Raw genomic sequence first — 27,973 nt, 5'->3', positions numbered from 1 at the left:
TCTCGAAAAAAAGTAAAATAATTGTTACCAAACGTTTCACAAAAAAATAAAAATCATAATTTAGAATTACTAAAATAATTTAGTTTCTAAAAGATATTTTTAAGAATGATTAAAGAGTAACGTTTAATAATTTTACAAAGTTTTTAATTATTTCTCACATTCAACGAATTGATATGAATGGTAGAATACTTTTATCAAATTAAAACTTTGTTAACCCGAATAAATTACAACTTTGATCAATTTTTAGGAAAAAAAAAAAGAATTTGACTACAAATAGAGTTTTACGATCAGAGACGTGACATCTTAATGTGCGAAATTATTATAAGTTTTTAGTTTTTTTAAATTGGTATCGTTACTGATTTATTTCGTAATTTTTTATTTAGTTCAATTTGGTTTTTATATTATTGGTTAATTTAATTTAGTATCTTAATTATTTAAAAGGGTTTAATTTGATATTTTTATTAAATTATGATTAATAACATATTCAGGACATGTGTTAAACTGTGAAAAATTTATAATCTGTCACGTATTAGGTTATTATTGTATCACGTGACAAAAAATAACCTGACATGTGATAAATTATAAATTTAAAAAAAATTAAAAATTTAAAAATTTAAAAAATTTTACAACTTGACACGTATGCTATACAACCATGATATTAACTTAACAAAAATGACCAAATTGAACCTCTTTAAAAAATTGAACCTTTTTAAAAAGTTAAGATACTAAATTGAACCAAAAAAAATATGGAAACCAAATTAAACTAAACTAAAAAATTAAAAAACAAAATCAATAATTATTCCTTAAATTTGATATATCTTCTATGTTCATAGTCAGGATTTTTAACTTAAGATTGGGTATCGTAAAATAATATTCCCTGAAACTAATGTAACATAAAGGGTCTTAAATAAAGGCCTAAGTTATGAGAATAAATTTAACCAATATAAATGACTAAAATCTTCAATCATCTGATTAAAAATAGAAAATCAAACAATGATTATAAAAGAATATATCAAGATCCCCCGTGTCCCGACATTCAAATAAAATGTATTTTTACACGATTTTCTCGAATTATTATTTTTTTTAAACATAAACCAATGAAAACAAACCTTTATCAATTCCTGTTAAAACTCAAAGTGTTCCTGTACTAAGCAATATCTTAATTACTATATAGTTTAAGCAATACATGTCACGGTGTATTATCACGATGTGTAAGATTTATTCTTAATTACTAACCACATAGCACTTAAACCATGTTTGAATGCATCTGCAGGTTAAAAAAACCTCTACTCAACCAGAAGAGTAAAAACAGAACATTTTATATAACACCAATTCTCATGCACAACTCGTTGCTTGAATTTGAACAACCAGTAAACAAAAGAAATTGGCCGTTTCCTCGAGCTTCCAGACACATTATTTGCCTTTAGGCAGTATATTACTCTATTTTAAATATTTCCAATTCCAGAAAAATCCATCAGCAAGAATAAGAGAAAAGCAAACGAATAACTGATTTCATGGATTGTCTATGTACAATTAGTATAATATTCACATCATAAATTCGTGTATAGGGCATCAATATCAATCGTAATGAAAATATGACCGAACATGGAGGAGTTGGAATTAACAATGGGAATCATAATTCAGAAATCCATGCAAGAACAAGAAGTGTATATACAAGAGGCAGGTATTTAAGACACCGGCAGCAGCAGAGACAGAAAGAAGCTGTAATTGTGGACCTGCTTAGAAACGTAAACAGGAATACAGTTCTTGAAGACTGGCATACAGGGGTTGAGCAGCTTTTGGTCTGTCCACCATCCCCAGTAGAATGTCAGATGTGGTGAGGTAAGGATCACCATAAAACCGCAAATTGGCATCCATCCTTGTTGCCACCATATTTCCTTCCAAAGACACTCCCACAAATGCACCTACGGTTTCCAAACATTCCATTTGGTTAGCCATTATACTCAAACGTCATCTAAAACGGACATTAATAATGGAAAATAACATAAGAACAAAGATAAAAACAATGTAGTAGGCACAGGCAAACAATAAATTATGTGCCAAACAAAGCAACAGAGAATTTAAGTAATCAAGGAAGAAAACCAAGTTACTCAACACACCACTGAACATCTTATATCACTTGATGTACAACTTAGACTCCACAGTACTCAAGTTCATATCATAAAACAACACCGTCCCAAAGACCTTATGCTCCTGCAGCAGCACTTTCTAATGCTTTGCTCGGGCTTTTTGGTCATCCCTTCATAGGTAGCTCTTTTGGGATCACTTTGCAACCAAAGCACTTAAGTAATCAAAGGGAGAAACCAGGCTACTCAAATACTCCACTCAACGTCTTATATCACTCAAAATTATTCCAAGGGATAAACCAAGCTACTTAATACTCCACGGAACATCTTATATCACTTGATCTGCATCTTAGACTTTCCACAGTACACAAGTTCTTATCATAACACAACGCCAACCCAAAGACCTTATGCTCCTGCAGCTACACTTTCTAATGCATTGCTCAGTCTTTATGGTCATCCCTCCATATGTAGCTCTTTCCAAGTCACTTTGCAACCAAAGCACTTCAGATACCCTCCCCTTAAAAGTGAAGGAGAATAAAGCCACTAAAGTGCACCCACCAAGCATTCCATACACTATTCAATGTGAGATTAAGACACCACATAATACCTAAGTCCTTATCAAACAATACAAAGATTTAGCACGTACAAAATTGACAAATTATTGACACTATAATGTTAGGCAATAAAGACAAAGACCCGAACAAGTAAGTGCCTTCAATCCACTTTATAAAGTAGGTCAAGGGAACGTTTATGTAGCCTTACCCTCACAATTGGAGAAACTATTTTCAAAAATTGAACTCAGGAACTCTACTATGGATCAAAACACGAGGTAGCAACAACCTAGCGACAAGGCTTGCCTTTAGCAACACTATTCAATATTATTGGCAAAAATACGTGTAGGTTCCACTAAACAAAGAGTGGGACTTGCATGGAATTATCTACCAACAATTTTTAGTATGCTTACAAATAGAAATCTAGGTTTGCATATTAAAAACATTATGAAGATTATTGCTTATTACATGACCTTGACAAAATATTAGATCAGATGTTGAAACTATTCAATTTGAAAGCAATAGTTTGGACACTAACATGATCACTAATGAGACACACACACATATATATACATATATATATATATATATATATATATATATATATATATATATATATATACACATCCATGCATGTAAATGAAATTAAAAGAAGTCTTTGGCATTAAACATACAACGATCCAGTGACATGAAGGAAAAAAACACACAAAAATGACCTTTACTGCAGCTGTAAGTGTAACACATGCCAGTGCCTCTGTCACCAGCACGAATATCTGCCTCAAGCACTCTCCCGACAGGCCCTGCTGCAGCACTACAACCCGCACCAAGAGAAAAATGCATGCGACTGCAGAATGTCTTCACAGCTTTCATATCACGAAGAACAACTATAAAATCCATAAGTTCACCACCAATCTGAGAATATAGGATGAACAGATATAATCTATCAGTCAGAAATGAATTCCTGGCTAAGTTAACTTAGTCATGTATGACCAGAGAGGAATTTTATATTCTCTATTTTTTACATATCTATAATAAGGATAGTATTGAATGAATTGATATCTCAAAAATGGTCACTACAAATCCAAAAGTACAACTACAACAAAACCTTATCCCACTATTTGAAGTTGGCTATACTAGCAATTCAAGAGTATTTCATATAAATAAGTCACAGACAGAATAATCATGTCAATATTTGGGGGAAATTCTAAGCACGAACAAAATTTCAAAACGGCTCCCCCTCTATTTGTTATATTATTTCTCCATTGATTCTGTCAAATCATATCAGGGAACATAACCATAGTTTCAAACATCTACAAATAAACCAAACCCATATATAATCTCCATACCTGAGCACCCCATCCCAAACCCAGGGAGAATATAGCTGATGGTGCAGACCAAGATCCATCTGATCTTCGAGAAACAACCAAACCAGTACCCAGTTTGTAAGAGACGAGTGCACCAGCTTTGGCGACTGTTAAAATAGCTAAGCCCTTGGCACTTTTAAGAACCGTTAAAGGGATGGACTTTTCAGGATTGGATTTGGCCACCTGCAAAAAAAAAGCACTTCACATGAGATAAAACCAGCAAGGTTCATATTCTGAAAAATCTTAATAAGATGCTTAATGGATATATTTGCACTGAAACCTTCTTCAGTTAAATTACAACGAATGAAACTAACCTGACAGTAGTTTCTTAATGTATTAGATGCTTTATATATCTCATGCTCCATAGATAAACCAATAGGAAGATTAATCCATCCTCTAGCACAAGTCCAGTCCACGACATCATGCTTGGCCACCTGCACAGCATTGCTTATGGTGTTGATAAGAACACCCTGCAAAGGATCAAGCCGATCATAGCAGGCATCACAAACCCTTTGAGGATTCCTTTCCCTGAACCCAACAGGCAATAAACACCGCCCCTTGGTACATATTCGACAGAAAATCCCCCACAAAACCGGCAATGATGTCTACCACGAGTAAGTGCAGTAAATGGAGCATCACACTGCATACAAACATTAGTGGAACTATCAGGGAGCCAATCGGGGGGTTCAGCTTCCAAAACCTCTTTGTATGAATTATAGTCACTCCCATTGGGCAGACAGAGCGGTGGCGCACTTGGCGTGTAAACCGAAGAATCAAGGAGGACATCCCCATTCTTTCCAGAGTCGAAAAATGATACATTTGAACTTGGGAGCTGCTGGTTTGCAGTAGCCCTCGGACTTGGACCCTTGTTCCGTCCAGTTAAAATAGCAAAGATCCCAGAAAGCACGTTCTTTAAGTTCACCTCCGGAGGCGTTTTAGACGGTACAAACCCACGAGCATCGTCACCTGATTCATAACCTCCATCAAACAGATCATCATCCTCGGAGGGGAACTGATATAACATCTCTTTGTCAGCGAACGTTGAGCCTAATTGGCCACATGTGGTGTCAGGCTTAGGCTCAATCCATACGGATTCGCCGTGATGATTCATCGCACTGTGGCCAAAATGGGTAGGGTTTTCCTTATCTAGCTTAGAGAGTGAAGAATAAGTAACTCTAGCATCAGAGGCTGCCATTCACACAACAAAGCAACACTGCATCTACTTAAATATAGCAATGCAAAACTGCAATAGAAAGTCCCAAAGTAACACACTTTATTGATGAGGAACTGATAGCGAATCAGTTAAGGCAAACAAACAAAAATAAAATTGGATTGGGCAAAAATAAGATTGGACAGCGACAACAAGAATTAAAGATAAACTTCAATTGAGCATCGTATTGCGCGCACAAAAGCCAATAATTCAAAGAACATATTAAAGTTCATCAATAAAAATAAGCGCGAGGGATGCAAATTAGGGTTTTAATGCATAAGAAAGATAACCAAAAGGGATCAAGGATGAGGTGGGAAAATTACATAATAATAATAATAATAATAATAACCTTTTGCGCTGGAATTGTAACCGAGTTGAAGAGACTTTGGAATTGCCGATAAACCTAATTGAAGAGGAAAAAGGAGAAGAGGATAACAACAGAGAGTTTAAACCGAGATAATAGCCACTTCAATTGCGAAGGAAACTACGCATTTGTTTTATTACTGTAAATGACACGACGTCGTTGAAACGGAAACGGAAAGACAGGTATACTTGCGTGAAGAAACCACCCATATAATTTGGTTTGGCTTCGGTATATACACTTGAAATTCAAATCAATAATGAGATTAGTAATTTAATATTATTACGAACACACGTACAAGTCGCGCCTCTATATCTGATTTTTTAATTTTTATAAGATTAATAATATTTATTTTTAAAATATATATAATAAATTTTAAAATAGTTGTTAAAAAAATATTTTTAAAATAACGGTTAAAATAAAAAAAATTTAAAAAAAACAGTTAAAAAAAATAATTATATATTAAAAAATGAAAAATAGTAAGAGGAATCCTAAATATACATTCATAATTAAATTAATATATAAAATTGTAATATTAATATATTTTAATTATTTTTTTTGTAAAAACTCATATTTAATAATGATGTAATATTAATTTGACTAAGATTCAGTTTGGATACGCCGTAACCTTTATTTACTCCTAATAAACTCGAGTATACTATCAGATCTTCTCAATAAAAATAAATTTGATATTATCATCCATTTGTAGAAATATCAAAAAATTGAAAAAAAAATCATGGAATTCAGAAATTGATTGAAACGTGAAAAATAAAAATATTTATAGTTCATCAATTGAACTGATTAATTTGATCAACCCACTTCTAGCTGATAAAAACAGATAACCAACTATATACTCAACTTAATGATATGGAGTATTATTTAACAAGAATAGGTGTAAACAAATTAGAAAATAAAATTAAATAAGTGAAATTTTTTATATGAAGGTGAAGGTTGAGGCCTTTATTCTCCTATTATGTGTGTATATTTATATATTGTCTAATCAATACAACTAATTTCTTGTTGATGAAAAAAGGTAATGAACTGAGGCACCATGAACTTTCACTAACAAGAGTCATGAAATTACGTCCTGACTAACTGAGGTACCACCATGAGGTCTCACCTAGAGACTCATGGAATTACGTTCTAACCAATGAGGCACCACCACGAAACTATCGTGGAATTATGTCCTAACCCAACCAAAACCATGATTCCAACCATCAATGTAACATTATTGCTCATACCGAATTCATGACCACATATATAACCAACCATTCATGTATATTCCATACCAAAATCATGCCAAACTCATCATTCACCACCCATAAACCATATTTACTCATGCATATTCTATAATTTCATGCTTTAACATAGCAATTCAACTTAACAACACATCATGCAAACGATTTTAGGATTTTAGAAATAAATTTGCAGCTTGTGTAAAGCTCCAAAAATTTTGTATTTATATTCAAATTAAATATGATTGAATCAAGAACCAACTTAATTGAATAACTATAAAGAAAGTTGTACACCAAACAAGCAACAAAGGTCAATGTTGTCAACAACAAAACTACAGTGATATTGCGATAAAAACTGCTTTCACTACATAGCTTTGATTCAAGATCGGACCGGTCAAAGTCAAAAACTATGTGTTAAGGATCGGCGGTTAAAATATCAGCTTGATCCAACGGTTAACGAAGTAGTAACTTTCATTTTACAAAAAGTGTGCAGTGTTGTCAACAACCAAACTACAGTGACCTTGCGATAAAAAAATGCTTTCACTACAAAGCTCCGATTTAAGATCCGATTGGTCAAAGTAAAAAATTATGTGTTAAGGATCAGCTGTTAAAATATCAGCTCGATCAAACGTAGTAGAAATCTCCATTTTACTAAAAGTGTGCAGTGTAGAAACAAGAGTAGTGCCACGTCAATCAAACATACTCGCACACCATATATTTTTATTCGACCAACAACTTCATTCAAGCATCACAGTCATATAACAAACCAAAAATCGGCAAAATAACTTTAAAAAACATAAATCCTAGCTTCCCTTACCTGAAAAATGCTAACTCAAGCGAATGAGATCCTTAGCGGACTAGCAAGCAAACAACGGAACTCAAAACAGTGAGGGATGAATGAAAATGAGCTATGACAGAGACTAGCTTGGAACTAAAGCTTGAAGGAAAGAAGGGAACGTAGAAAGCTCAACTTACTTGGAGGGAATCATTTAACGGAGAGGAAAAATAGGGGAGCTCACTCAAACCCTAGCAGAGCTTCTAAAAACAGTTCAAGGAGAGTGTAAGGGGCGGTTGGCAAAGTGAGAGCTGAATGAGAGTGTTTTGGCTACTTTAGGTTCTTTGGCACCCTATAGGCCCGCCTTTGGGCTAAATTGATTTAGGATGAACCTTTAAAATAAGGGCAGAAAATAAAGAGGCTTTACACTCATCTATTATTTTACATAATTATATTTACAAACACAAAAATAGGTATTTGCAATATACATTATCATGATCATGATAAGAAAAAAATGGAACATTTTAATTTTATCTGAAAAAATATAATATAAATGTTTTTTTGACTTAATTAAATTACTTAACTGAGTTTTGGAGAATAAAATAATAAGTGTTATTGTGAATAAAAAAAAAGTTGGATTGTTAGAGAGGGAAAAAATTAGGAGCTTGAATTTAATATATGTAAGTCCAATTTTATATCGCACTCAAGTGTTTAAATAAAGGTTTCAATTTTTAACATCAAAGAGAAAATAGAAGGCAGTCTATCCAATTACAAGGGTTGATTAATGATTTGCATGCTCAAGTTTATATAATAATTTTAGGTAAGAGAAGTGGAAAATATTTTGTATTCTCGTTTTTACAAAAATTACGGGAGAAAAGACGGATTGAGTTTTAATAATTTGTTTGATGTCATACAGATGTTTTAAACATAAATATAATAAATAATTATAGTGTGAGTTATTATTAAAAGATAACAAAATTATAAAATTATAAATTATTATATTTTTATTGACTTCAGCACTAACAAATTATACATGCAACCCGATTAAAATAGTTTGCAAAGCCAAAAATAAATTGAGCATTTTAAGAGAACAACAATTTTGACTTATCCAATTAGATATTTTGTTCGGTTAAACTCGAAGAATATTCAGGATGATCAAAACTCTACCTTCTTATTATGAAGATGATGGAAATTAGAGTGAGAGAGATGAAGGAACAATTTGAAGTTAAAGGAAAAGAAGGAAAAAACGCCTCTTCGAGAGGAAAGAAAAAAAATGGATTGTGTTTTCTTTTACTTATAGGGGCTGGTTTGAGTTTTTATAAAAGAAAAGTTTTATAGATTTGAAAAGGGTATTACACGTTGTATAAATAACATTGATTGATGTATTTGAAGTAGATAATTATTGTTTCGGGTGTAGGGACCAAGAGTCTACTAAAAATCTTTTCGATCTTACTCCTCTTCTTGAAATCTCCTATTCTCGCAACTGCAATAACTTATTCTCCAAGAAATTCACTTCCTCGCTCGATCGGTTGAACAGACGATCGGGTTACCTGTCTAAAGGGAATCGGTTGAACAGACGATCGGGGTACCTGTCTGAAGGGCTCCAATGCTTAAGTCAGTGAAAGGACCGCTCGGTGTATCAATGTAACTGCCGTAATAAATGCGAATTAAAATGCTCACCAACCTACCTTTGGGCCCTATTTATAATTTTCGGTGTGGGCCTGTGATTAGGGTTCCTTAATCACGGCCCAATGATCCTCTAATCAAGATTACTGACTTGTTTAACGTTAATTAATCCGATTGGCTAGTGTTGTTTGGTCGTGCGACCGATGACCGCTTGACTGGGCTGGTTATATCCTGATTTTAATAAGTGAATTATTCGTTTTAACTGATGGACCGATGGTCATATATAAAGCGCTACGCGAATCTTAGGAGATTGATCGACCGATCGACCCGGTAGCGGGTCAAATGATTGTCCTTTATTAAGGCGTTGTTCGTGTGGGACCGAAGGACCGATGGTCCGTTATGGAGTAAAGCGAAATTAATATGTAGGCTGATCGGCCGATTGTTCTTTTTAAGTTGATACTCGTTTGTGATACCGATAGACCGATGACCCCTAACGTGGTTCGTTTGCGAGGCCGATCGACCGATGATTCCTTAAGATATACGTGTTTATTTGTTCGCCCGATTGACCGATGGTCCTATGCAGTTCATCCGCGAGGCCCTTCGACCGATGGGTATGTTTTATATACGAGCCATCCCAATCTTATTCGATGGACCTGAGGACTGGACGTGGCCGATGGTCCGATGGGGCATACAGTAATTGTACTTATTTAGCCGCACTTTAATTTCTTTTATTATATATATATATATATATATATATATATATATATATATATATATATATATATATATATATATATATATAACAGTGATGAATTTTGTATCAAAATTTTGTATAAATATATACTAAAATCTGAGATCATCAAATATATAAAATATATTAAAATTTTAAAAAATAATTTAAATTACATATTAATTTATATAAATATAAAAATTGGGATCTTATTTAATAATATGTATAAATTATAAAAATATCAGTCAGACAAATTAAATGTATAATTTTTATAATTTTTAAACATATTTTTTATAACTTTCAGTGGTATCTCTTATCTTGAAATTAAGGTCAGACTAATATATCCAAAGAAGTCAAGCTACTTAAAAAAATAATGACAATAAATTAAAAATTAATATATTTTGTATCAAATCCAAATTAACCATTAAATAAAATTATGATTATCAAATTGATTCAAATAAATGAAAGTGTACCGTACCTAACCAAACTCAATCAAGTAAATAGTACACATGCCAAAACCACATACCACTTAGTGCCCGGACGCCACCAACACAAGCCATCTAGACAAGTGGTCGGTCTCGGCCGACTACTTGTCTAGAAAGTTAGCCAACATCAATGCCCCAATACGCCTCTAAGACCTGTGTTAGGACCAGGCCCACTTGTGGCCCAAGCTGGGGCCCAAGCTGGGGCCCAAGTCAAGGCCCAGCCCATGAAACGGTCAAACGTCATTAATGCTCTATAAATACACGTGGACCCCATCATTTAAAGGTACGCTTTCATTAATTGCTGATTAGACTTTTGAGAACTTTGACTTACTTGAGCTTCGGAGAACCTTCTGCAGGTAACCCCTCCTGGGTCCAAGCCGACATGTATCGGATGGGAAGAGACCAACTGAGGAGAAAGCGGACTACATGATAAGGTGACACTCGTGCCTAACTTATCTTATTTGTTCTCTGCAGGAACAGAAAGTAAAAATATTTAATAACAAAATATATTAATTTGTATAAATATTGAAAAAAATGGGGTCGTAACTTCCTACATGGTAAAGAAGATGACTAGCATAAAATGTATTATTAATTATTTTATACCAAAATAAATATAATTAAATATTATATATAACTAAATGTTATATATAATTAATTAATTAAATTTTTTTTTATATTTTTTAATATGTTGTTATTATATCTTTTATATCATGTAAATAGATTTCAAATTTTGATATTTTGTTTATTTCTAGTTTAAGTGAAATGTTATAATAAATGAACATAATTATGTTTCACTTGTCCTTGTTCAAAGATGTCATAGACCGAAAAACTTAAAAATTATGTTTCACTTGTCCTTGTTCTAGAAAATACTCTTGACTTTATGTGACAATGAGACGTATATATAGTGTTCATTTAATTTAATTTAATAATTATTTTGAAGTTTATTTACAATTTATTGTGAAAAACTTGTAAATGTAATCATAGTATTTATAAGTATTTTAGTCGAAAACCTTGTATCATTTATGAGTTTTTTTCATAGACATAACATACGTTTTACCATTTATTTTTATTTTTATATTTTATCATTTATTAGAAAGAAGCCCAATAGAAGGTGTAACAAAATGTATATAAATATCAATTATAGGAATTTTTTATGATCTTTAATTTTAACAACACGTAATCTCGCCACTTCTCACGCTTTCCATGTTTATCTTTCTTGTTTCGTTTACCATATCATAAAATATAATATTTTAAGTGTATGTGATATGTTAGGTTAAGTTTCATATATTTGCATCTCATATTCTAGGTCACATTGCCACGTTGCTCAGATTTTTTTGAGTCTTCAGAATAATAATTGAAATAGAAAACTATTTCAACCCTATTCTCACTTCATCCACCACAATTAAAATGTGATTAACCATTAAATCAAACTTTTTTCTTCTTTTTTAATTGTTCAAACGTGTCAAACAAATTAACTTTATTTTATTAGGGTTTTTATCTTACTTTTTGGAATATTATATGTATTCAACACCCTTTATTTTTTCACTTTTGTTGCTTCTGTTTTATATTCAAGTGAATTCACCCATGTGGATTCATAACTCAACTTTGAACATTTCTAAGAAACAGTTTCCTAATTCCACGTGATAACAAGTTCTGAATCAATTGACTTTCTCGTCTAAAATATTCTTAAACTCTTATTCATTGAATAGTTATCATAATATTTTTTTACTACTTATTCATCGGATAGTTGTAATTTTTATTTACTTTTTATTTTTCATCAACACTGAATATAATGCAATATATTCTAAATTAGTATTAAAACTTTCATTAGTACTACATATAACATAAACATATAACATAAACAGCAACAAATTCTAACGGTGTTAGTTACGTCAACTATCAAAATTCTTCACATGCATATGACTAATAAAAAAACGATTTTTTAAGAATATTTATCAAAATTTCATTTAAGATATACATCTGTATATAGAAAATATTTGATTAAAAATGCAAATATAAGGAAGTTTCTCTTCTAACAGCCCAAAAATACAATAAATAGTCTTAATATGATTTTTCTTTAATAGCAAAAATACTATTAAAACAAGTACAAACACTGTATTTGTTACCAAGAAAACAGTTCTTATAAACATGAGAAATAACTAGGGCCACAATTCCCACAACCTTTGAAAATGAAATTATTAAAAAGAATCTAATTAGTTAAAATTGAATTTATTCAATCAAAAGATTGACTTTAAAATTTAAATTCAAAATTAATAACTTAACCAAATCAATTACTTATTATATATACCTATCAATAAAATAGATTTATTTTTATATCCATATTTAATAATCTACATATATAATTTTTTATCAATTTATTTTTTATTAATATAAATTGTTTTATTATTTTATATTTTACATTTTATAATTATATTTTAAATTTCAATTAATTACCTATAATGAAAATTATTTATAATAAAATTATAAATTCTATTTTATTTGTATTTTTATGATAAAAGTTAGTTTTTTATTACCATAATAAAAAAGGATAGAAATATATAGTGTTCCCATTATTAAATTTACATTTGTTAGCAAACATGTTTTTATAATATATATATATATATATATATATATATATATATATTTGAAAATATAATATCAGATCATATTATTATTACTTATAATTATTAGATTCCGTAGTTTATTTATAAATATAAAGTTGAAATCATGAACACCATAATAATCATCAAGAAAATAATACATCTCTCTGATAAATAAATCTTCATTACAAAATATCTAATAATGTTTTATGTATGGTAAAAAGTAAATTAAGTTATAAAATATTAATTTTATTTGATATGAAATTTAAATCTACATTCCTTATTTAAGAAAATCAAACTAAACCTAGTCACAACCACATATAAACAATTAGTTTATCATCATAATAAAGGAAAAATTATAAATAAAGAAATATTTATATAAAATTGATATGAATTACATTATTAGTATTGATAAAAATAATTGGTGTATATAGGAAAGAATTGAAATGAACATTATTGTATTGCCGTCCTGCAGAATGATTAAACTTGTAAATTCATTTTCTCTTACAGCTTCTGGATCAACCTGTATCCATCACTAACTAATTTCAGATGCCACGTTTCACATCTACGTTCCTAGTTGAATAATTGAATAATAATAATAATAATAAAAAATTCTAAGATATGAGTAGAGAAGAAAAACCAGTAATTAATTTTGCATTTGACATTTTTTTGTTATGTTGTGTGAATAATTACGGAGAGGAATAATTTCACACACCTATCCAGATATATACGCGTTTCCAAATTTTAATGTGTGGACGGAGAATTCACACATCAAATATGAATTTATTTATTTAAATTTGTCGTTGTGGTTTTGATTTGTTCTTTGGATCTCAGCCTTCATATTCACCCTCTCCCTTTCACAGCCAAAGAAATCAATCAAACTTTTTAAATCAAAATTAAAATTATATATTCATCTTTTATAAAAAAAATAAATTCAATCAATAATTAGCAGTTCTTGTTCCTGCACCCGTGGTTCCAACCTTTTTGTTCTCGAACCTCCCAAATCTTCTTCCTTCTCTTCAGTTTTTGTCCGTTTTTCTCTGCTTGATCTTCTCATCATGACTCGTTTATGAAAAGATTCCGTTTTCAGAATAACCACATACAGCAATTCTGCTGTGCGACTGCATCAAGTTCCGATTTTTGTTAGTGGGGTATTGATTTTTGGATCTGGGTGTGTGGAAGGTGGGTGAGAAATAGTGGGTTGTTGTTGATTTACCACAGAGATTAGATGGAGAGAGGTGAAGACAGTGATGGTGGTTGTGGGTGGAGCTGAAAGATGGAGAGGGATAAAAAAATTTGGAATCAGTTTTAAGAAATAATGCTGTATTTGAAGCAGCCTAGAGTTCAGGATATGAGCTTGGATTTTTTTTGTTGTGGACTTTTTGCATTGTGGTGATTCTGAATTTTGGTTATTTGTGTGGCTCTTTGCATGCCATTTGGTGGTTTCCCTGAGCCAGAGGCTCGGGGGATCTGAGTGTTACAGAAAAAAATCATGGCATCGTCAGAGAATGAACCTTGTCACTCTCCTTCTGCCTCTGATCAAACTCGTCCTCCTCCTCCTTCTAATGTCTGTATACAGAAATTTAGACTATATGAGACTCGATCGGTAATGCTTTCTTATTCTCCTTCCACTGTTTTGCAACTTTTGTCTAATTTTGCCGTGTACATTGGAATTTATTTGATTTTGTCACGCGATTTTGCTTGGTCTGTGTTCTGATAAATAGTAAATATTCTGCCTTTGTGGGAAATTCTAATATTCCTATAGGTCAAAAGTATAAAAGTATAATATGTGCGTTTGTTTCTTGTTGATATTCATATATAGCTATATGTGTGTATGTATATACATGACACTTGTTAGCCCATTTATTATACATAGTCATGGATCATTGTCTCAAAACTGGTTATTTTTCCTTTATTTGGTGAGTTGCTGGTGTTGCAGAGTCTATTGTGTTGTTCTTATATTTTAAATATATAACTTCAGCATTTATTTTTGTATCACAGAACTTTTACATGATAGGAAGGGACAAGACCAGGACATATTGGAGAGTACTAAAGATTGATCGTCTAGATCCTTCCGAACTAAATTTACGTGAAGATTCCACCACATATACAGAAAGTGAATGTTCTGATCTTTTGAGACGGATACATGAGGGTAACAAGTCAACAGGTGGACTTAAATTTGTTACAACTTGTTATGGAATTGTAGGTATGTAAATCCTATTGTCTTGTCTATCTGCCTTTTGATCAATTATTTGTTATTATCTTGATATACTATTTTGGTTTTAGGGTTCATCAAATTTTTGGGACCGTACTACATGGTGCTTATCACAAAAAGAAGGCAAATTGGTGCAATCTGTGGTCATACAGTATATGCTGTCTCGAAGAGTGAGATGATTCCATTGCCATATTCTTCAGTTCGGTCTAACATCAATGATAAAAATGAAAACAGGTTACAATCTTGCATATTATATATTATAGCTCAAATGGGCAATCCGTGGTCATTCATATGCTGTCAAATAAGCTCATCATGGACAACCTGATTTTTTTAAGCCAAGTGATGCTATCTATTTTCATATTACATATTTATATAAATATTTCTCTGCTACATTTCATTTCAAAATACTGTTGTTTTGTTTAAATTACTTTGTTTGTAATGGTCTTTCAGTTTATACCCTTTATTCAATTTTTAAATTATTTCACTTCTTTGTTTATTAGGATTTAAATTTAGTGGAAAATCTATTGTCAAAATACATGATTAGGTCCCTTCTGTTCGACTCAAATATAAATGTTGCATGTTGAAGAACCACACTGATTTTTCGAGGATAACCTAATTTTGATTAGACATTGTTTGTGATCTTTTATTGTAATTCGTTCTTATTTGAATTTGACGACAGCTTGATGACATTATTTCAAAATTTTGTTGTTGTATATGCTTTATTAGGTTCTTTTATTAATTATACTCTGTTCATTGATTTTTAAGGTACAAGAGGCTCTTATGCATGGTTGACCTTACAAAGGACTTCTTTTTCAGCTACTCATATCACATCATGCGTAGTCTTCAGAGGAACATGTGTGATAATGAGACAGGCCATGTTCTTTATGAGACAATGTTTGTTTGGAATGAGTTCTTAACAAGGGGAATTAGAAATCACCTCCAAAATACTATTTGGACAGTTGCACTAGTTTATGGCTTTTTTAAACAGGTAAAGATAAGTTACACTCAGAGTTCCATTGATACTGTATTTATTGATTGATTAATTAAGTACCCGGTTCCTGCTTAATGCAAGCTAATTTGTCATCCTGATCTTTAATATCTGACATCTATTAGGATACATTCATGATATCTGGACGGGAGTTTATACTTACACTCATTGCAAGACGATCACGACATTATGCTGGCACTAGGTTTGTAAATTCCTCATATCTTATTTCCAGACGCATTAAATCCTTTGACTTATTTTCCCTTGTGATTATATGCTGTGTGGCACTCAATTGGCATCCAGTTCTACAATTTGACTCTGTGCAAACTTAACTGGCAGTCCATTAAGTGCTTCCCCTGATGATTATATCCTTGTGCTAAGGATTTCATTTATATACAGTTATACTCTGGTTATTTTTTCATTAGTTTTAAGTTGTTTTAAATTGTAACTTCGTTTTTGCAGTTTGGATTATAAATTAGTGTACTATTGCGGATGTTGTATGGAATAATTTATCTTTCATGCTCTTATGGTGGTATGTGTCTCAAATTTTCATTTGTGTAAAAGATGTTAAAATTATTAAGGTGCGTTTGTCCAAGTATTGCAGCGTCGGAGAGTGGGTTGGTCTTCCTTAGGATTATGCTTGATTGTAACTGGAAATTTCCTGAGGAAATTTGAACTTTGCACTGCTTGATTTATATTCACAATTTTTTCTGTTACCCACCACTGTAAGATTTGTTCTCCCAATACTCCACCGTAAGTCCATGGCCTAGCCCAACTGTGACTTGTCAATAAAAAGAAAAGTAAGGTAGCAGACTAAACTAATCTTTTAAGTATATAAAGTTTTTGCTAGCATCACAAATTTGACAGTGGGTAAAAATATGAAATGTGAGATTTTCTGGGGTAAATTAAAGAAAACAGCAGAGTGCAAACAATAAAATCTTGAATTTTGAACAGTGGATGATATGCTAGGTAGGATGGTTATGTATTTGCAATAATCATGTGTACAATTTCATGGCTTCACTTGTATGATTATTATGTCTAGGTATTTGAGGCGAGGTGTTAATGAGAAAGGCAGAGTAGCAAATGATGTTGAGACAGAACAAATGGTCTTTGAGGATGTTCCAGAAGGTTTTCCCATCCAAATAAGCTCTGTCATCCAGAACCGTGGTTCAATCCCCCTTTTCTGGTCACAGGAAACATCAAAACTAAATATTAAACCAGATATTATATGTATGTTGTCCTCCCATTTAACCAATATTGTGACACTAGCAGACTTATCTTTCGCTTATATTCTCTTTGATGCGGAGTTTTGCATATGTTTGCTTATTTAGTCACCTATTTTTCTACAGTGTCAAAGAGGGATCAGAATTATCAAGCCACTAGACTTCACTTTGAAAACCTAGTCAAAAGATATGGGAATCCCATTATTATTTTGAATTTGATTAAGGTAATCTTCTTTTTCTTATTTTTTATTGGGAAATGAATTCATTCCCCCATCCGCCTCATTTATTACATGCCATCATCTAAACTCCCGAACATTAAATTTTCTTGTATCTTGGTTGTGTTGACACAGATTGATGCTGTAATTGGTTATGTCTTGACTAGTTTTGTATTTACATTTTAACAATGATGTGGAATTTCTGTTGGAATGTACTGTCTTATGTTGATTTGTTAGAATATCTGCATTTAGAGGAAGAGTATGCATGATAGATTTCAATGAAAATAATTATTTAAAGTTTTGTTTCCTTATTTTAGCTACCTCATGTAGTAAGGTAAGACTTTGTTGTTGTTCACTTATCTAATTAGGATTAGAAGTCCCGTATTAGTATAATTAGACTATTGTGTTGGTATTTAGTATGACCTCAATGGTACACTGAGCAACACAATATCGTATTATTTTTAGTTTGTATTCCGAACTTTTCTTCTCCTTATCTAAATCTTATAATTTCAAATGTATCATTTCTGTAAGAAGAGTAGTGAGTGATAAGTTTATTTTTTATAAATGATCAGACCCATGAGAAGAAGCCTCGTGAGTCCATACTTCGGGCAGAGTTTGCTAATGCTATAGATATTATTAATAAGGATTTATCTGGGGAGAGCAGGCTTAGGTTTCTTCATTGGGATCTGCACAAACATTTTCAGAGGTTGGTTTTTAATTATATATTTTTATCCTTTTTGGCAATTTACTATGTGTTTTGGGGATTATTCTGATTTACCTTATATTGCACTTCCAGCAAAGCTACAAATGTCTTGCAGCTTCTAGCCAAAGTGGCTGCATATGCATTGGCTTTAACAGGTTTTTTCTATTGCCAAGCAACACCGACATTAAGACTAGAAGAATCTCTAAATTGGCCAACTACAGAGTACGTTTTTCTATTGTTTGAAATCTTCTATAACCAATTTCAAGATACCTTTAAATAAGAACAATGATAAAACTTTGGGAAAGAATAAACCCAGCGTATAAGATCAGTTAATGCTTGATGGACATGAAATACCTGAAGTTCCTCCACAGGCTTTTTTGTTTACTTAATGTAAAGTTTTGCGTGCAGTAATGTTAAGGCAACCTATTCACCTACTGGACCTGTCAATGATGACAACGAGGATGCTAACAATTTGGAAAGGAAACCAAGCGAAGGAAACAACAATGTCATCGAAACTCATTCTACCAAGCCTCCTAAGTTGCAGACGGGGGTGCTGAGGACCAACTGCATTGACTGTTTGGATCGCACAAATGTTGCACAATATGCATATGGGTTGGCTGCTCTTGGACGCCAGCTCCATGCTGTGGGAGTTATTGACCACCCAAAGATTGATCTCGATGATCCTGTAGCTGAGGATTTAATGGGTTTTTATGAGCGGATGGGTGATACTCTTGCTCATCAGTATGGTGGTTCAGCAGCGCACAATAAGGTGATTGCACTTTGCTGCTTGTCATAATTGCTTCAGTTTGCATATTCTAATGTAGCTTGGGAGCTTATATTTTTGCTCATGATTTTTCTTTCTTAATTACATGGTTGATTTTGATTTGTTTTTAATAAATATCATCACTGGGCTTTTATTTTGTGATACAAAGGTAACCATCAAACTTTTATTTTTTTTAGGGGGTGGGGTGAGTACAGAATGCAGACCTCTCTATTTATTTCCCGATCAAAATTGTTTAAGGGGTTCATAGCTGTCTAATTATGTTGTTTTAGTTGGATGGCATACAGCAGCCTTTCTATTAGGGGTGTCAAGGAGCCAAAGTACTGGTGAACTTGTTGTGCTCAGCTTGTTAATTAATTTTTCAAACTCGTAGCAAACGTCTGTAGAGTTAAACAAATAAACTCAAACTTTTGATTATGCTTAATTATTTGAGTTGTGACAAAACTTTTAACAGCTTGACATTAAGGGCTAATGAGTAGCTCGTTTATATGTTTTTATGTTCTATTGAGCTGTTAGTACTTTTTTAAAAGTTTAGATTCTATTAGCTAATATTGAAATACAATTGTGCAAAACACTAACATCTTTCAAGTTTGTTAGCTTTTTTGTGGGTATGTGAGAACATTGACAAATATGGCTTAATGATTATCAGAAATTATCTAAAATAATATATAAAATTAGAGTTGATTTTTCTTTATTGGGATGTGTCTCTGATGGGCTGGTAAATCTTTAGATGATTATTCATTTCCTGCCTGTGCTATTCTATCGACCAGCTGTTAAATTGGCTAGTGGTCGTAGAGGGTTTTCTATCCTGTTATATCTTCGCCATACATATAACATTTTTTTACACTTTTCGGATGGTCTTTTTCTGTAACATGTTTATGTGTAGATTTTCTCTGAGAGGAGGGGTCAGTGGAGAGCTGCAACACAGTCTCAAGAATTTTTTAGGACTCTTCAACGCTATTACAGCAATGCATACATGGATGCTATGAAACAGGATGCAATCAATGTGTACGTGCTACAGTCATGCATTTTCTTATTCTTTTACATGCCTAGAAGTTATATTATTTCTAGTTTTTGGATTATAGCATGTCTGCTATCTGGTTTGTTTGTTTTTTCTGTTGTGTCTCTGCCCCTCCATTTAATAGGGAGATTTAGTTTTGGTTATGTTAAATGGGAAAAAGAATAAGTCAGATTAGGAATCCTCCTCAGATATTGCAAAAGCAAAAACAAAACTGGGAAAACCAGCAGACTTTTCCAATCCCTCTGCATGCCTTTTTGTGATTTCAGTGGCAGCTTTCACCTTTTTGATATATCATGCGTTTGTAGTGATGTCTTTATCATTTTCACTCAATCTCATCTTCTAATCATAAGTTGTATCATTCTATATACTGGGCGCAGATTTCTGGGGCATTTTCAGCCACAACAGGGTAAGCCTGCTCTATGGGAGTTGGATTCAGATCAGCTCTATGATACAGCAAGACCTGGAGAGGATGATTCAAGGTATTTGAATGTAATTTATGCCATCGAATAATGTGTTTCCTAACCTTGTATGAATTGGTCCTTGCTTGAAGATCTTGCATTGGGGTTTTATGAAACAGACACTCTTGTGGACACTTTGATAAAACAATCGAAATTAAAAGTTGATGCAGATCAAAAAGGACTAGGTTTAAATTGTTGCATTCGTGAGATATTGGTAGTGAAGCACCAAAAAAGCAAAGAAAAAATGTTGGGAGATGATAGGGTGAAGAGATGTGGTACATAGCTAATAGAGGGATGATCTTTCCGATAATTGGCCAGGGGGATATGAAAGATAATTACTTGTTATTCAGAAAAGCCAAATTATCCCCTGACCCGCTACAACCTTTTGTACCCGTTTTTGTAAACCCTAAGTTGTAACCAATCCTAAACCTTAGAATATTTTTAATCATAACCTGTGCATATAGTCATAACTTGAAGCACGTGCATTCAACATGCTTGTCTATGAAGCTAATATGGTAACTCTGAAATGGGTTTTTTAGGTCATTTTTTAAAAGATCCTTCTCAGATGGGAACATTCTTAATGAAAGTTCTACACCAATGTCAGCCCCAAATGCCAGCCACGTAAAATTCCAAAGCCAATTCTTGTCAGACCGATTAGAAGATGGAGGCAAGGGTCTTACTGAATCAGCACCCGAAATATCTACTGCTGAGAATGACATCACGTTTTCAAGGTCTGTGTCCTGTATTAACGGAAATAAATTCAGTTGTCTGTTTTAAGCTATACAATAGGAAATAGATAATTAGTTTCTCATTTTATACAGTCCATCTTTTCTACTGTCTCTCTCATTTGCCTGATTCTAGAATTTTTTGTCTTTGCATAGCAAGACTTTCTGTATAAGAAATTTTATATAATAAATATTGTCGAGAAGATGTGAAAAAGTTGTTCTATTTTAGATTGTCCTATTTTTTCTTGAACAAGTTCTATGTAGTAATGTCCTGATATAGTGTGTACATTTGTAATCTAAAATGTTCAATGTTGTACTGATACAAATTGGAACTCGTGTTACCTGCTTGCACGATAGTGTGTTCAGCCATTTGCTGCTTCATTTTCTCCATTTGAAGCTGTATGTGTATAATACACAATTCATTTTGTTTGTATAGGTACACTCCCACAATTCCTCGGAGAAATCTCTTTGGAGATATGCAAAGAGAGCGTTGCGTTGAAAGTGGTCATATTTGCAATCCTGATCACGGAGATTCCTTCAGCTGCTCCAACTTTGTTGATCTGGATTGGCTGTCGTCTTCAGCAAATTCATGTGAAGAAGAGCCATTTGAGAGGTAAACAAACACCTTTTATAGGAACTGAATTGTCTATGCAATTAATTAATTGGTAGTCTTGGTTATACCCTGTTCTTTCTTCTGACGGTGTGTCTCTCCTTTCTGGTGTGTTACATATTTGTTATACCCGAAAATGTTTAAAAAAATTAATATTGATCGCAGATCATCAATCATTAACTCTCCAATTGCTGGAGTTTCTTCCGAAAATGTTGTCAATGGAATAATGGTAGGAGAAGCAACTGCCTCCACAAGTGATTGGGGGGCCTCCAGCCTAAAGGTAACACCGCTTCTGATATACCACAATATCATTCTTAGATTTTTATGCCAGTCCAAACTTCCAATAAGTGTATTTTCTTAAATTACTCGGTCTTTATTTCAGAATTCAGACACTAAATTCTATGTAATATTCTCAGGGAGGAGAGCGAACTGAATCTGAGTTATCGTATGGTAATTCACAATCCAACACAGGAGAGGAATTTCCAGATACTTTTGCACAATGGGTGTCTTATGGACAAACACTTTGCCATTGAAGTTTGCACATGATATCTTGCACTAATATATAATTGACATTTTTTTTTGCTTGGTCTAAACATGCTGATTAGAAGAGAAGACTAGAGAGAAGGAACAGAGTAAAGAAGAACCAAGCATTTGGATAGGCTTTCTGTGTATGTGGTGCTAATCTAAGAACAATCCTGAGGCCAGTCTCGGTATTGACATCTCAAAATCTCGATCCAACCCTCGAGGCATAGTAGAAAAGAAAAATAGTGCATAGCAAGTGCTTGTAAAATTCTTCAGTCTTTTCCTTTCATTTTATTTTATGTTGTTGCCTTCTTGGAGTTCAATATTTTCAATTTTCTTTGAGCAGTTATAGTAGGTGGTGCACTTTTCTGTAAATATTATTACCCTGCTTATGGGAGTTTTATTTTTAGAATTGTAGATAATTGATTCTTTTTAAGTAAACTTTGCTTGCTGTAAGGTGGTGAATTAAACATTGAAGAAGCGGAATAAGTGGTTCACCAATTTTACCTTTTGATATATTCTAAAATCGTTTTTATTAAGTTGAAAAAGACATAAATTGTTTAACTGTAGGTATAATCACCGGTAGGTAGTTGTTGGCAATGTGTGGTGATGGAGATTCCAATAATAGAGTGATTTCATTGTCCACGTCGCCATCTGTGCATGCCTCAATCAATATTAAATCTGTCCTACAGCACCCCACATTGTCTACTAGATATCCAACAAAATTATCACCTCATAAGTGAAAATAGTGAAAATGGTTGGGCCAATTTAATCCAACATCAATGACCAAACATTCTTCTATTCCATTTTAAAATGGTTCGGATACCTAATTCAAATTTAATCTAACATGAATGACCAAACATTCTTCTATTCCATTCTTCTTGACTACATAATTTGGAAGAAATTTAGAATTTTTTTAGTATGGTAAGACGGTTCTCCAATCTTTGCTTCAAAGTTATTGGGTTATATGTTAAATAGAGAGGAATGGATAAAATAGAAATCTCCATAACTATTTACATGAAAGAGATTGCTTAAAAAAAGTAAGTTGAGTTGCATGCACAAATACCCTTCTTTTACAAATAAAATATTATCTTAAAAATATTGTTATGTCATAATCAAATCTAAACAAATAAAAAAAAATATTCATTGCTTAAACTGTTTTTTATTGAAATTTTTTTTTGAGTTGTTTGAAGACAATATGACGCTGTCGAACTACATTTAAATCTTTAATTATGCATGATTTCGTCTAAATAATAGGCCTATAACATGCTTTGCTATTCATCGAATTATGATTTAACCATATTATAATTACAACCAGTTTTAAAAGTTTGATGCAATGCTTAAAAGAAAAAAAGCATCTACCAACAATATCAGCAACCAAATGAACGACTTTACATATTAAAGGTGCTTAAATATCTCCCATTAAAGATGGTTCAAGTCTTACATACCTCCCAAGACATTCCATTAAAAACATTAGGATGAGAGAAAACTTTGATCGAATTATATCTTCCATATTCATTTCATTGTAAACACTGTATTTGTATCCAATAATTGAAATGGGTTAAAACCTCCATAAACTGGCAAACAAATCAATTAATTTATTACTTAGAGAAATAGTAAAAACAATACGAAAGGCAAGATAGTATGATCACTTAAATGACTTTTTCTGAAGAATAATGTTGATACGATAAAACTAGACATAAATTTTAAAGATTAATTAGAATACTTTTAAAATTCTAATTCCCTTTAGCGGTCTAAGGAAAAGCACAATTACGAAATAAAAATCTTTAATTTCAAGTTAAAAACTAACAAAGGGACAAATCTGATTAAACTCGCCCTTCGCATCCTGTAAGCTGAAGAGAATAATAAATAGAGTCGTATTTTAAAACATACCAACAATAGATTAATTTTCAGACAGGACGATAAAACATGAGTAAAACTACAATAGCTGTCCACTAATTGTAATTAAGTATCGAGGGGAAAATTGTAAGATGTTGCTCCCAATTGGTCTCATTCGCACATATCCTTCATGAAAGAAATTTCGCATTCTACCCCGAAAAAAATCAACTAAGAATGGGGAAGATGCGGGTAATGTGCTCCAATGGTACACTGTCTGCAGCATTTTTCTTCAAAGCTGGGTCATTAAATTCATTTCTCGGAAGGACAATGAGTTGACCCCTGCCTTGGCTTTTCTCAATAACCCAACCACTGTTGGCTACTTGGTGCTCAAGAAATTTGTCCAAGGATAAACCTTCGATGTTAATAGCCTATGAAAGTTTAACACAGAATCAATGATCATATATTTCAAAGTAATATGAGAAACTAGGTTCCTGTCTCACTCGTATAGGTAAAGTCATAAAAACAACATATTTTACAGAACCAACCGATAATAAAAGAATCCACAATACCAGTCAATGGTTTGACTCAATTGCTTCTGACAAACAGTGAGAAAAATGCAAATAACAAGTTGCCAAAGTTTCCAAGAAGAACCATTTAACATTCAAAGAATAAATAGAGGATCATAGCGGACTTCAGAAGTGTTGCATTCTTATGGTACGAGTCACATTAAACACCAGTTCAACAAGCAATTAGGGAATAAAAGCAAGGATTTTGGGCTAACGGCAACTAGCTTAGCTAGAGATGAAACACTATTCCACTATGCAATGACACAATGCTTGAAATGGACAAAATAACAAACATACCTCAGCAAGAACAGTTCTAGGAATCTTTTGGTAAGTCAGGGAAAGGACATGGACTGCGTATCCCTGGATTGCCTGCTCAAACCCTGAAATCAAATTCAAATTTAGCTTCTATAAATGGATTAATTAATAGGGAAAAACAAATCTCTTAAGCCTAGTCAACGCCACACCATTAACCTGATCTTTAATAAGAATGAGGGAAAAAAATGAAGCCTACAAGCTTAATCAGTGAATAGGATGACAAATTTAATTGGGTTCGATTAGCCATTCTATTTCTCACATATTCATCTCAATATCTCTGATTTATTCACTATTCCTCTTCAACTAAACACCTTTAATTTTCGTTTCATTTCTGACCTCTTTCACTCACCTTGTTATCATCGTCTACTCTATTTTTCTCCTCTGTATTAAATGAACCCTAGGTGAAAATCCCAGTTGTTTACAGAAAAAGCTATATTATCATCTATATAAGACAGTGTAGCATAACATTACAAAGAGCGCATTATTTCAAAAAAGGGGAAGAGATGACAACTATATAATATATATGGCTAGTCCTATAATATAAGCTCAATTTCATGGCAAGGGGGATAATGAACTTCCAAATGACAAGGTCTAATTAACCAGATAGCGCATGACGAAATACAGCAGCAACAAGTGATATTGATTAAATTATTCAAAGTTCATTAGTCATCATATCTAATATCATTTCATAAATTAAAAATATATAACAACCTGGCACAGCTTCAACTATATGACGACTTTTTGCAGCTTCATCCCAAAATTGTCGAAATCTTCCTGTCTGAAGAGGCATGTATTAATTTCTGATTTTAGATGCCTAATTAGTGCTCGAACAAATAACGCCAATGCTTACCTCCAAATAATGAGACAGAACAATCAAAGTCTTGAACTGCTCCTCCATTTGCTAAGATTCATAAAAAAACAACATAAGGAAAGATATCAACAGCTGTATGGTCGAAAAACAAGGAAAAGCATTGATAATGATATGGATAGGCTGAATGCTAAACTGGTATTTAAAACCAAAACATATAAATTTAAGGTTGAACTGGAACTTCAATGGACCTCCCATTCTCATTTCTCTTTCAGTTCATTAATGGATTTGAGCAAAACTATCCTATAACTTTTGGATTAGCAACACTGCCTTGATTTTGGGCTCTTATTTGGGTTCATGTAGCATTGTTAAAAAACCATGTCTGTTTTCTTTTCTGTGGTTGAAGTCATACAACTAAAGAATTGGCAAATTTGCCGAATTGCTATCACATGTTTAAGAATAATTTTGGTTGAGAGGGAATTGCCAAAATCAATATTCTAATGCTTCGTCCCTGGAATGTGTATTGTTATCACTTGGGACAACTTGGCATACTTTAACTATTGTCATAGCAAATCCCATAAAACAGTATAAATTCAACTGAGTGAAATTCATAACATGCATGCGATTGATCATTAACTAGAGTCACTAAGTTATTCAAACATCTAGTTATTTGTGAGTGAAAGCAACACAGAATAATAGAAAGAAAAGAATCATCATCTGTGAGAATCATACCACACGTTCTGGAATTAAAAAGAGACAGAGGCTGAAATCTGGGGCCGGCATTGCCATAAGCGCCTGTTCAAATACAAAAAGAAGAAAATCGATTAAGAAAATTTGAGCACGTGATGGCATTCACAATCCAACCAATTGCTTGCAGTCAGTTTAAAAACAACAGTCACAGCCAACGCATAAACGAATAAACACACCTTAACCAATATGCGGGCCACAATCTGAGAACTCATTTTCTCTGGTTCAAACTGCATTAATCGATAACCAAACTATTACCAGCGACTCACAACTAGTCAATTAACAAGTTTCGTTGAGATGAAAAAAAAGAGAAATACCTGGTAAAGGCGAAGAAGGCAGAGATTGGCGTCCAAGCTGTATGTTTGCGATGAAACCTAGCAAGAGGAAGAAATTGTTATTCGGCATTGACGTAGATGCGCGTGGTTGGAAACCTAGGTTTTTGATTTAGGAAAAAGTGGAAGAAGAAGGAAATTGAGGGATAAGAAACCTGGTCGTTGACATAGTTTTCGAGATCTGGAAGAATATCGGGATTGTATCGATTGAAGGCCACAAGCTGCTCCACTGTGTATGCTACCTTTGTTGCCTCTCTTTCTCTTCCCATCTCTCTCATATGCTCTCTGCAACGCAAACCCTACTTCTTGCTACCAAACCCTTCTCTTTTTATTATACCCCAAATGAAACAGAGGAATCCTAATCCTAATTGTAAATACAAGGTTTAGTTGTATTCTTTCTCTTTCTTTTTTTTTTTTTCATCATGTTTGCAAAATTCTTAATTTCTGGTTATTATTATTTTCATAATTTTATTCATTTAACTTTTAATTATTTTTATTTCTATTTTTTATTTTAAAGTGTTGACCGTTGCACTTAACTAATTAAGTATATCTACCTTAATATTTAGAAAATAAAACTATAACTAAAAACAGTATAATATAAGATGTATATGTGTTTTTGTGTGTGATTTGAAAGTTTTCCCCAAATTTAATGTACCTTTATTCGACTAATGAATTGTTAAATAAAGACCTTAGTAATGGACTGAATATAAAATAAAACGTTAACAAAATAAGAAGATTTTGCTTCTGAATAGAGAGAAATACGATTAATATACAATTAGATTGAAGTAAGGGAGATTTTTTTTTTTTTTAGCTTTGTGAGTTTCGCATGTACTTTGTTATCAAGTTTCTTATTGAATTCTGAAAGATAGTTGCCTCCAAAACTG

General features: G+C 32.7%; 3 protein-coding genes across 3 annotated transcripts; 1 reads left to right on the top strand and 2 right to left on the bottom strand.

The window, feature by feature from the left end:
* Positions 1-1,486: 1,486 nt before the first annotated feature.
* LOC114177847 lies at positions 1,487-5,787 on the bottom strand. Its single transcript, XM_028063424.1, is given in 6 exon segments — positions 1,487-1,925; positions 3,355-3,550; positions 3,985-4,185; positions 4,317-4,582; positions 4,585-5,245; positions 5,562-5,787. Coding segments are annotated over 5 exon segments (1,461 nt in total). The 5' UTR covers positions 5,198-5,245; positions 5,562-5,787; the 3' UTR covers positions 1,487-1,740.
* Positions 5,788-13,860: 8,073 nt separating this feature from the next.
* Positions 13,861-22,996, top strand: LOC114176109 (phosphoinositide phosphatase SAC3-like). The gene is made up of 16 exons (XM_028061040.1): positions 13,861-14,630; positions 15,026-15,230; positions 15,311-15,473; positions 16,005-16,227; positions 16,353-16,429; positions 17,267-17,454; positions 17,574-17,671; positions 18,235-18,368; positions 18,459-18,587; positions 18,774-19,134; positions 20,033-20,154; positions 20,545-20,646; positions 21,165-21,356; positions 21,787-21,963; positions 22,126-22,240; positions 22,377-22,996. The coding sequence occupies exons 1-16, from the start codon at positions 14,517-14,519 to the stop codon at positions 22,491-22,493; spliced, it is 2,517 nt and encodes an 838-aa protein (XP_027916841.1). The 5' UTR covers positions 13,861-14,516; the 3' UTR covers positions 22,494-22,996.
* A 1,256-nt stretch (positions 22,997-24,252) lies between these two features.
* LOC114178597 (eukaryotic translation initiation factor 3 subunit K) lies at positions 24,253-27,488 on the bottom strand. The gene is made up of 8 exons (XM_028064600.1): positions 27,245-27,488; positions 27,075-27,131; positions 26,937-26,987; positions 26,743-26,805; positions 26,053-26,103; positions 25,914-25,980; positions 25,185-25,267; positions 24,253-24,749 (listed from the first exon to the last, which is right to left on the bottom strand). Exons 1-8 carry the CDS (start codon positions 27,365-27,367, stop codon positions 24,546-24,548), a joined length of 699 nt encoding a protein of 232 aa, XP_027920401.1. The 5' UTR covers positions 27,368-27,488; the 3' UTR covers positions 24,253-24,545.
* Positions 27,489-27,973: the final 485 nt, after the last annotated feature.

This window comes from Vigna unguiculata, chromosome 3 (genome assembly GCF_004118075.2).
Source record: "Vigna unguiculata cultivar IT97K-499-35 chromosome 3, ASM411807v1, whole genome shotgun sequence".
In the NCBI taxonomy this organism is placed as follows: domain Eukaryota; kingdom Viridiplantae; phylum Streptophyta; class Magnoliopsida; order Fabales; family Fabaceae; genus Vigna; species Vigna unguiculata.
Note: the sequence above shows the minus strand (reverse complement) of the source record. Positions and strands in the feature narration are given on the sequence as shown.

Excerpts from the sequence above, each read along its gene's own strand:
- LOC114176109 (XM_028061040.1), top strand. The coding sequence starts at position 14,517 with ATGGCATCGTCAGAGAATGAACCTTGTCACTCTCCTTCTGCCTCTGAT. Across the intron at positions 16,228-16,352 it reads TTTATGGCTTTTTTAAACAG|GATACATTCATGATATCTGG; the intron begins GTAAAGATAAGT and ends GACATCTATTAG. Across the intron at positions 22,241-22,376 it reads GGGGGGCCTCCAGCCTAAAG|GGAGGAGAGCGAACTGAATC; the intron begins GTAACACCGCTT and ends TAATATTCTCAG.
- LOC114178597 (XM_028064600.1), bottom strand. The coding sequence starts at position 27,367 with ATGAGAGAGATGGGAAGAGAAAGAGAGGCAACAAAGGTAGCATACACA. Across the intron at positions 27,132-27,244 it reads AAAACTATGTCAACGACCAG|GTTTCATCGCAAACATACAG; the intron begins GTTTCTTATCCC and ends TCCTCTTGCTAG. Across the intron at positions 26,988-27,074 it reads GCCTTCTTCGCCTTTACCAG|TTTGAACCAGAGAAAATGAG; the intron begins GTATTTCTCTTT and ends CGATTAATGCAG.